The 11,405-nt window shown below is 38.1% G+C and overlaps 1 protein-coding gene across 1 annotated transcript; it reads left to right on the top strand.

Moving 5' to 3' along the window:
• Positions 1-9,484, top strand: LOC103703887. Its single transcript, XM_008786923.4, has 3 exons — positions 1-704; positions 7,565-7,651; positions 7,841-9,484. Exons 1-3 carry the CDS (start codon positions 360-362, stop codon positions 9,161-9,163), a joined length of 1,755 nt encoding a protein of 584 aa, XP_008785145.2. The 5' UTR covers positions 1-359; the 3' UTR covers positions 9,164-9,484.
• The last annotated feature ends 1,921 nt before the right edge of the window (positions 9,485-11,405 follow it).

The raw sequence follows: 11,405 nt of genomic DNA on the forward strand, positions 1-11,405 counted from the left end.
AAGGCAGTTTTGGCCAGCTTTCCCACACCCTCCTCCACTTCCCGAAGACCGCACCTCCCCCGACCCTCACTTATCTCACTTCCCCTCCGTTCTTTTTCTCTTCCTCTCCTTCCGCTTTGCCGATCGCGTCTTCTTCCCCATCTTTGCCTCGAAACAGCACGAGAATCGTATATTTTGTTCGACTCTCTGTTAGATCCTCATAAAGGGAATCTCCATCGAGTTTCGGGGGGAGTATATCTTCCCATGCTCTGTTAGCCCCCCAATTTCAATCTCGTCGGTGCTCGAATGGAGCCTTCTTGCAGCAAAATCGAACGATGTCGGCGTTAAATCTTTTGGTTGTTTTTGCCGTTTAGAAATCGATGGGATCGGAGCGAGCGGTGGTGGAGATTAGCTCTGACGATGAGGATCTTTATCCGGAAAAATGGGATTCGTTCGATTGGGTCTCTGACCTGCTCGATCGTGACGATATAGGGGCGGAAGATGTCGATGATGTCATGGTGGTTGACGAGTTTTCGGTTCCTCCCGCGAAGCCGACGCAGAATTCTGAGTCGTGGAGGCCGGCTAGGGGTGCTGCGGGTGATGAGTCCGATGATGATTGCTTGGTGTTGGATTCTGATCCTGATAATCCGGTCTCGGTTGTTGATGATAAGGGCAGTGGGGGACATGGGTCGGATGACCTGCTCATACTTGGAGAGAAGGGGCAGGTATAATTTTTCTTTCTTTCTTTCTTTCTTAAAATCTTTTTTTTTTGTTTTTTTGGTGTACTTCTAGTTGGATGATTTCGATTATGTTGCTACTTTAATTTACCTTCAAAATAGAGGGGATTTTTGATGCTTAAGGTTTACTTTCGCCTTTTCCTATTAGTAGTCAGCAAAGTGGTGGAAAAGGGTATGGAAATTGATGTTTTTTGATATTCTGGAAAGCTTCTGGCTTTTCCTATGGCCACTGTGATAGTTAATAATGTCCTGATGGAGATAAATATTTCCCCTGATTTGGTTAATCTTTGTCCTTTCTGATCATTTTTATCTAATCAAGAAGTACATGTCTATCATTTATGAAGCGAGATAATACTGTTCGTTGGGGTCTAAGAGTGTTGTTGCTGCTTCCATGACTATGCAGCAACTTGCGCTCTGATGTGTTATTGTTGCTTTTCTTTTTCTTTAAATATTTCTGTAGTATAAGACATGTTTTTTTATGCATAATGTTTGTTTGATAACTCACATTACAGAGAAAGCTAAAAGAAGCCTAGCATGACCAAGAACTTAATGCACTAAGTTTGTGGTCAGACTTTATGGCAAATGTTTCATTTTCATTGCACTGAAGTGAGCAAGCTGACTTCCAGCGTAGTATCGAGCAATTTTTGGGGAAGTGTACTAAAGTAGATCTGTGCTGAGACTTCCAGAAAATGTCTATTCCCCTTTCTTAGATATACTTTGTCCTTACAGTATTATGATAAATGGCCGCTTAAGCACTTATGCAGTCACTTAAATGGCTTTGCCCTATGTATTTGCTTAAGTGCTCAGAGGCCTCTTTGCCTGCTTAATCATTTGAACACAAGCTTATGTATTTAATCAGCTATTTAATATGCCGATCTTCTTCAATCTAAAACCAGCAATTCAATGGGTAACTTAGTGTATTCCATCTGATAGATTTAATTGTTATTCTAATTGTTAAGTGTATTCTATCTGATATATTTAATTGTTATTCTAATTGTTATAGTACAACACCTGTAATTAAATTATGTTTTTATATGATCTAGTTTCGTTTTCTTCAAGGAACCATATGTCATAAGGTAATGATTAAGTAGCGTCTAACCTGTTCCGCCACAATTTTCATCAAACGTAATGAGGTCATGCACCTTTATCCATCTATGAAAATAATTGATAGTTCTCTCTCTAGTCATGTAAAAGTGTTAATCTGAGGTGCGAAAAGGGTGCAAGTGTCTAGAAGGATCCAACACAGGCATCTTCAAGAAGTTGGACAAGGCTACAAGTCTGTATGATATCGATGTATGCATGACTATATATGGAGATATGTTAAATGGACACTTGCATCTAGCTCCAAAAATTTGTATTATAAATATGTGTCGGATATGTATTAAATACTTGGATACTTATGAAGCTCACTTCTAAAGATTGGCAGAGAGTTGAATTCTTCCAACATTTAGCTTGACCCTTCAGTTTGATGTGAGGAGCATTTTTTTTCTTTTAAAGGAACTTTGCAAAAAATTTATTTATATCCTTAAGTTAGTTAGAAAGTTTGAATGCGAAACATGCATATTGAAAGATCATAACAAATAATATCTTTTAAATATTTTTTTTAAGTACTTAAATAAATAATGTTTAAAGGTATAATATATAAATGGATAAAAAATATATTTTATCCTACGTATGTTGATATCTTTCTTTTCCCTCTTGCGAAGTCTAACACCTGGATATGTACATAAATTCAATTCTCATATTCATGTCCATGCAACGCTAGCATGGATCCGTGATACAAGAAAAATTGATTGCACCAATTGCTTTGTGATTTTATGAAATTGATAAAGTATTTGTTGTGTAATCATAGATGACAACTTTTACATAGCGCTGCTAAAAGTTTACATATAATGGAGATGATACCAAAATTGAATGACTTGAAGTACAAAGAGTATCCTGGAGTATCTAAACATCTGATTTTTCAATAAATTGAATATTTAAAAGTGTTCATGTGTCATTTCACCTGATTAACATTGGGCATTTGTTGTTCCCTTCAAGAAGAATATCATTGGTATTTAGACAACTACAGGAATAGAGCTGAATAAGTGCTTGGATTTTAATTGAAGTGACATATCTCCATGTCTTACCTTTCCATGCACATTAGCTACTGCTAGTCATTAGTTATAGAATGATTTATGTAGGAACATCGAGTTACCATCCTATCTTTGGAATCTTTTAACCATCTTCTTTCTCCCAGTTTCTTCCCTATAGTATCTCGAAGAGAGAAGACAACATTTTAAGTTAATCTTCTTAGCATTTTCCTTAAACAGAATAGAGACAAAATGTATTTTCTTCACTCATCAGTATAAAAAAATAATTTGAAGTATTGCTGAGATGGTAATATGGCATTTAGCGGACAAAAATATAGTCCCTGTTTCATAAATTTTTTTCAAAACATTTTTTTTTAATACATGATGCATATAACACTAGTTTGTGAGGTATCTATGTGGTGCTAGAGTTAATGGGAACTCTTGCAATAGCGCCTCATTGATGCTTTTCAACCAACAAACATGATAAAAGATAAAAAAATGGTGTCCTAGTGAATTATTGGGATGCTAGTATGTCCCAAGTGTCGGTATGGTGTAGCCATTTCATTCATCTTCGTGATTTGTATCTGCCAGGATGGACTAAGAGACATGTTTTTCGTGTGCCAGGGCTTGGACCCACCTAAAGTCCCAATATCTTATTGTTCTGATCTGCAATGGTTGGGATGGTTTGAGATTAGCCAAGACTTTAGTCATTGGAAACAACTCCCGATCACTTTGGTGCTTGTCCTAGCCCACCCTTTGCCAGTTTGTTTTATATGAATCATCCTAATTCCCTGATCATCTAGTCCATTTTCTGATCAAGGGTCTCTCCATTTCTGACATGTTCTATCCCTCTTCATTGCAGAAGATCACTTTGGATAAACTTCACTTTTAGCCAAAATAGATATGGTAAACTAAGCATCAGTAAACAAATGTGTGTTAATTGATGAATTGCATTTGGATCTAATATTTAATGATGTATGGATTTTTATCGTAGTTGTTAGATGGATGTGCTTTATAAGATTTAGTTATGTCTTGGATTGATTTCTAGTTCTAGGACTCTACCGGTGGTGGTGTAGAAATAACCAAGTGTTTAGCTTCAGACTAGCCAACTAAGCTCATCAGGATGGATCATTCTCTCTTGAAAGTTGTTTGCTGTGGAGGCAAGTTTGGACAAGTGGCTATTCATCTTATTGTTTAAGAGAGACCTTGGATTAGTATTTTGTGGTTGTGTACCTTGTATTAGTATGTATTTGTCGCTATACTGAATAGTCAACATTCAAAATCTATGATTGTAAAACTGCACTGTATTCTCTCTCTCTCCTCCGCCCTCCCCCTCCCTCTCCTCTCTTTGCTGTCCAAAGGGGACAACTCTTGGGTTGGATTTCAATTGGAAGCAACAAGTCCAATAGAGAATCCATCACTAGCATATACTGATATTGAGACAAATATGATTAGATATGAAATCTTGGGTCAAGGTGTTCAAAATGCTTTACATGATTTTCTAAGTGTCTCGATATGTATGTCAATTATTTAAGAGTACTTTTTTTAATAATAGGATTTTATCTTCAAGTGTCCAATCTAATCCAAGATTACAATGGCCAAGTAAATGGACTTAAGTTGTGCGAGAGGTTTCTTGTTTAATCTATTATCTTTTCACATATTTTGTTTATCATTCTTCCAATAGACATCTTCAAGAAACCCCCCGAGTTTCTTCCTAGCCTAAATCCTATAAAATTGATGCTGTCCGAGTGGGTTGGCATCCATCTATCATTCTACTCTGTTCATGAATTAAGCAACTGCTTAGAGCGATGCAATTGAATTTTAAGTGATGTAGAACTGTTTCTTCTAAGAGACATTCTTTCTGCAAAGTAGCTTCTATATATTTATATTAAAAGTGGCATGCACATGTGAAATTTATGTTATAATTGACATTTTAACTTAAATATTTACGTTAAGGATCAGCACAGCATATTCATTTGTATATTATCATTTAACTAGTACATATGTTTTAGCTGTGTGATAGATGAGTTTAGATTGGAGAGCAATAGGATGTTGAATATGGAGAGCTTCTTATGCGTATCTTATGAGGATGGTCATTGTATTTCAAGGACAAATTGAATTAAAATATGTTTTAATTGGACAAAATGGTGTTAATTCTTTTTTGGGACCTCACTCCCAGTCCTCTATTTAACTGCCATTTTACGTGCTGCTTGTTTCTGTACTCAGGTGTATCTATTCCCTACACGCTCATGCATTGCGATGGATTAAATATATTTTAGTTGACAAAGACAAAATGTAAGTTGGTAGTAAATTCACAGGGCGAGCCTCAAAACACCCTCATCCCCCCTTCCTTTCATTTCCCCAATTTGTGAATTTATTTAGATATCTTATTGTAAAAGAGAGGAAAAGTTTGAGTAAAGAAAATAAACAATATAATGGCCCTTTTGGTATAATGATTCAGGTATTTTTAACACCGGAAATAGTAAGGAGTTAAGCAAAAGAGAGGAAAGAGATATAGATGAAGGAGAAGCAATTAGGAAGGAGAAATAACAAGTAGAATCCACCACTAAAATCAAGAAAAAGAAAAACACAAATTTCAGTTCAAAGTTACAACTTTCTAAAAGATAAATAAATAAATACTTTTACGAGCTCTAAAAGGCATGAACCATAATTAATCAGCTTAGAAGCACTAACACACGTTCAATATTAATAACACATAACTAATGCAAAATAACCACTAACTATTATTAGCATAATAACTACTTGCTGTTAGTAGCATAAATAAATACTAGATTTTTGATAATGATTGAATTATAGGCTACTCCAAAGTGGTCTGAACCAAAATGGGCTGATCTAACATTGTTGCTCCATTGCTTCTGCACTAGAGGCTTCCATTGTATGGAACTTATCCATGAGTTGAAAGCTTTGTTAAGAATTTGATTGTGTAGGCCTATAAATTAGAGCTGATTATAGGCCGGGCCTCGGGCCTAAACTCTATTAATTTTAATTGAGCTTTGGGCCGGGCCTATGTAAAATTTGACATTTTTTGTGCCCAAGCTTGGCCTATGATCAGGACCACTATAAATGTCTTTTGCTCTGCTGCACTTAGTCTTTCCTTCTTACACCTTGCATTGAACATCTTTCGCCACGATTGATGTAGTTTTTAATATTATTTCAATAAATTCTTGCAATATTTTCTTCCATAAGATTTTGGTTGAATCAAACAAGGGTGCAGTAATCACAAATGATGAGCCTGTATATACTACTCGCAAGTAGGGATCTTCATAATCTTTGAATAAGTGAGGTAAGGAGAAAGTAAGACCACTCATTGAATATAACTATCCCTTTTCGATTAAAACCTTTAAGGGATCAAAGCATAAATCCTCACGACCAATCTTAGATATCTTTTCTTAGACTTGAATGTCTCCGCATGATTCACCATTATGATTGATGAATTCATTGCATACTTAGATCTTGCAATTGTGTGGTCAAGAGTTGGAGGATGGCATGCAAGAGTCTTGAAGGAGAATTAGGAGTATGAGATATCACCACATTAGGAGGCTTTTGAGGTGAATTCCTAACTTTGGCTTTAACTGGTGCCCCGCCCTTGAGTTTGATCTTGATACTGTGATGGAGGAATAACTTCAGTGGAGGAATAACTTCAGTGTATGATGGCCTTTCATTTGAATAAGTTATAGTTCTCATCAGTTGAGCAAGCATAGGTTGAAGTTGCTCAAACCCTTTTTCTTGTTCTTTGAACTAATTGGCTACTTCTTTGAATTGATTGGTTACTTCTTTGTGACCTTCATCTATCCTTCGTTCTATTCTAGCCAAGTGTTCTTCATCGTAATGTGGTAACTCTTCATGGTCTGAAAGGAGTTCGTCTCGCTCGTCATTGTTGTGGACCATGATTTTAAGTAGATTAAGAGATTGAACTAATACTCTGATGCCAATTGATACCTAAAATCGAAGGAGATAAAGAAGCAGCAAATAGGAAAAGAGAGAGAACAAGTAGAATCCACCACTGAATTTAAAGAAATTTTAACACAAATTTCATTCCAAATTCTTCACTATATTTCTTTCCCTGCTGCATATCAATTCATATAGATACAAGATGACCCGACAATCCCACTCATTAATGCTTACAACTATCTAAAGGACAAATAAATAAATACTTTTACAAACTCTGAAAGGCAGCATGTATGAACCGTAATTGATAAGCATAAAAATAGCAAGAGACATATCGATATTAATAACACATAACTAAAGCATAACAAAACGAGCTATTAATAACATAATTGATACTAGATTTTGACTTCATGACTAAATTATAGGCCACCCCAAAATCGGCTGATCCAACATGGTTGCTTCATTGATCCTGCATCAGTTTTTTTTGGTTGTATGCTCTTTTATTATGAGAATCATTTGTCAGTATATAAGAATTTTATCTTGATAACATAATTTCCACATAATCGATGCTTATCCTGTCCAGGTGCTCATAAATATGTGACTGACTTTGTACTTGAATTATGTTCCTTGATGCTCAATCATGATGATTGTTCGAAAGCTCAAGCTTGGATCTGTTCTTTGCATTTGTAGAACAGATTGCTGCAGTTTGTTTTCCCCTCATTGTATGTTTTTGAATATTTATTGATGATGACCATATAAAACAATAGATACACCTTCAGATAATGATTCTTAAATGTAGAAGCAATTATGATTTGTTGGCAAGCATCTGGGTATAACTTGTGAACAAATTTTGTCATCCTTTTGCAGTTGGCTTGCAGGGATTTCCCTCATCCACGGCATCTATGTGCTAACTTCCCTTTTAGCACCACACGACATGAAAAGCATTGCAAATTGGTAAGTGTTATGTTGCTATTTATACACTTTATATTCTTTTCCTTGAAAATTTTTGGCTTTTCCATTGATTTTCCAGAGACTTGAAAAATCATGGCTTTTCCTTGGGTATTGTTCATGTAACTGGTCGGTACTTGTTTCTAATATGCCTTCTATCTGTCCAATCAATTGATTATGACTCAGTAAATGCAGTGCCACTGTTATGTCTGTGATTCTCCTGCCCCATGTATCTATTGGGGCAATGGTATTGCAAGCACTGATCATTGTCATTCTACGGATAAAGATGGAAGGTGGAAAGCACTGCGGCAGTCCTTCAAACAAAAGAGCACTACTTTTGAGCCACAGAAGCTTCTTGATACAACACTTTCCATGTTGCCATCCTTTCAAAACTCAGTACCACCATGTCGTTCCAACACATCTTCGCTATCCATTCCGTTATCCAGATCAAATCCCCTCCGGCCTTGCTCAGCCACTAGATGTGCCACTCCAGATCCAGCTAACCGAATACACCACCAGAATTCAGCACCTCTCTCTTATCTTGGTCAGAGGCCTGGTCATCATGCATCTAAATCCCACCCATTAAATCCCAGAACACAATGCATACAAAGACAGAATCGTGTTGCTGGTGCTTTGACCGCTCAGTCAGTGTATTCCCAGACAAGATTTAAAAGGGTTGGGACAGCTCGATCTGGTCCTATGAGCTTGAATGAGAACCGACTACCATGCAGTGCTTTGAATAATAATCAGTTGCAGAGAAATGTGCTACAGGGATATCATTTCACACCGGTCACTTCGAGGAGAACTCAGTGCCCTCCAGTGACATCACACAGGTCTCAACGCCCACCAGGGACACTGCCACAGAGCTCCCATTCTGCACCAGTAACTTCTCAGATATCTCAGTGCCCACCAGTAACATCAGTGGATGATAGCGTGAATCAGATGTACAAAACTGCACTGCAGAAATCTCAATGTGTGCCAGTAAGATCACAGAGTTCCCCGTGCCCGACCATGACTCTAGTAAATGATGACACGAAAAGTTGGCAGGATATGCTTGCTAGCGTGGCATCTGAACTAGGAGTCTTTGACAGTAACAGCAGAGAGGCCACCCCAGATGTGCAACAGCCACTTATGGTTTCTTCACAACCCCAGCCCTTCAGTCAATTTGTTTCTGAGACAAATGTAAGTCAGGATGTGGATATCTGTGGTCATTCCGCACCAGAAGTGACCAACCTGAATTCATTAGGCTTTGACTGCGGATGGGAGAACCCAGCAGCTCAAAGTATTCCGGAAAATGCTCAGGGAGTAGATTCCCAGCTAAAAGATGTACAGCCATCTGACTCACTGGTTTCTGGGTGCAATCAGGGTTTAGGAGACTCTCGGTTGGGTAGCATTTTAGCCTTTTTAGAGGAGGAGATGGTAGCAGAGGGTGCAAAAGAACCAGGGCAACCGGAACTCGATCCTGTCACGCTGCTCTATGACTTCGAAGCCACATGGAGTAGCTTACCACCGGTATAGTTTTATGATCTTCAAACATCTCTTGGGTCCGGTTCTATTTTAACTCTCTTCTCGGTTACAAAATTATCTGCAATATACTGATACATTAATTAGGGTCTTATGTGGCAAGGATAAGCATCTCTCCTGTATATTTTTTTCTGAGATCAGATATACTCATCTTTTTAAATTGTTGAGTAACCAGAAATTTCTCATGTGGAATTTAATATTCCTGATCATCTGAACTGTGAGTGAAGATTATACTGAGAACTTTGTTAAGTTTATATTTGGGGTAATAGTCTGTGTAAATGCTCAGGATTAAGTTTAACAGTGCATTGTCACCTATTTTCCAAGTGCCATCTAGGCTGTGTTTTAATTGTTTTGCTTTGATGAGGTTGCTATCTCAAATTTGCGACCCGTTTTTGTTTCTCGGTCCATTCTGTGTAGTGCCTCTGCCATTACTTGACATATTAGGTGTCCGTAGTTGTTCAGGAATTAATGATTGCTGAGTCCCCATCGCAACAAAAAGCAATTATGCAACATAAAACACTCATTTACTGCAACGTTTGTTGATCACTTTCTTTTGAGCTTCCTTGTGGTGGTCTAAATATTATATCTATTTTTAGTAAAGTAATTCCTCTAATTCTTTTTCTGGAAAACATACAAAATATCCAGTAGGACTAACTAATTAGCTTCAGAAGTCCGTTGCAAATCAGGGCCTCCGAGCTTGGATCATGCCCTAATTTCACCTATGGTCTGCAGCTCAGTCTCTACATGCTCGTAAGTTGTAAACCTTTGACCCTATGAATCATTTCTTTAAAGTTACGAGCAACAGTCCTTTTCTATATATATCAAATAATAGCTACCATGCCGATTGTCCGTAGTTCTTTGTGAAGTCTTCCTGAGTTGCTTGGCATCTCTTATGGATTTTGTGGATTGCACATCCAAGGACCTCTCCATCAACTCCATCCCACAATCTCATGAAGTGTGTTTCAATATTAAAACGGATATAAAATTGGCAACGTATGCAGGAGGGCTAGAAAATGCCCAATATTACGTAACAATAGCATTTTGGGCATGTATAGCAAACAAATGCGACATATCATCCTAGAGCATTAATTGTATTGGATAGTTTAATGATAATTTGCAAATTCAAAAATCGTCATGTCTTGTTTGATAAGTTTTGTGATTTATTTAAAGTAATTTGGTAGAATGGTAGAACTTGTAGACATACATACATACATACCTCCTGCTCGGCTTGAGCAATATTTGCCAGACACTCTGCTACTTTTTCCTTAAATGCTAAAAAGGCCTCCCTAGCCTTGGAAAGATGATCATCTGAAATCATCGCACGAGTCCCATACGACCGAGGCTTGAGCTTCTGCCGACTCGACCATTGTCCTCGGCCTTCCTTACTCTCTCTTCAGCTAGTCAAGTTCGCTCCTCTACTTGCTCGAGATCGGCTCTTGATTTTTCTTCAACCTCGGCGACTTTCCATTCATCTCAAAATCTGAAGCATGCCGCCTAAGCGATACAATTGCCTTGTGCATATAGTTGATCTCAATGGGCGTGTTGAAAGAAGAATAGTCAGTAACTGAAATAAAAGACACGGTGAAAATTTACAAAACGGAAGCTTTCCCGAATAATCAAGTCGAAGCTCCGTTTATCAGGTTATTGATGCGGGAAGGAGCACATAAAGTTCTTGTCAGCGTGCAGCTGTATAGCTCGTACCACATCCTTGGCCACCCGGGGGGGGGGGGGTTGTCAAGCTTGAATCAGAGTCATTAACAGACCACCTCGGAATGTAAACCCTGAAAGAGCGAGTCGAGAAATCTGGTGCAGGAGTTGGAGCTGAAGGGTTATCTTCAGCTGGAGCTGACTAGTTCGGACAGTCTGTGCTAAGGTATTAGCCTTGGATGATGATGGACAAGAAGAAATGGTAGCAGCAGTAGACAGCTGGGCGAGAACGACCCCTTCGGAGGTGCCAGCCTAATGAGTAACAAAAACTTTACCTTAGGGTTGAGTTCCACACCTTTTGTCTGAGCTGCCAGCACCTCGAGAGCAGAGAACTTAGGAACAGAGGCCTCAATTTTTGTTTCAGTAGGAGCCGAGGTGGATTCTCCTTTCGATTTCTTCTTCCTCTGAGGGGTTTCAACCCCAGATGCCGCATTTGCTCTCTTGCGCATGACCTTTCAGATCAACACCAAATCGGTCTTTATAGCTGCAACAACTGCGAGATTGAATTAAGATAAGGTTAGATAAGAAC

Source organism: Phoenix dactylifera, unplaced genomic scaffold, assembly GCF_009389715.1.
Source record: "Phoenix dactylifera cultivar Barhee BC4 unplaced genomic scaffold, palm_55x_up_171113_PBpolish2nd_filt_p 001054F, whole genome shotgun sequence".
Taxonomy (NCBI): domain Eukaryota; kingdom Viridiplantae; phylum Streptophyta; class Magnoliopsida; order Arecales; family Arecaceae; genus Phoenix; species Phoenix dactylifera.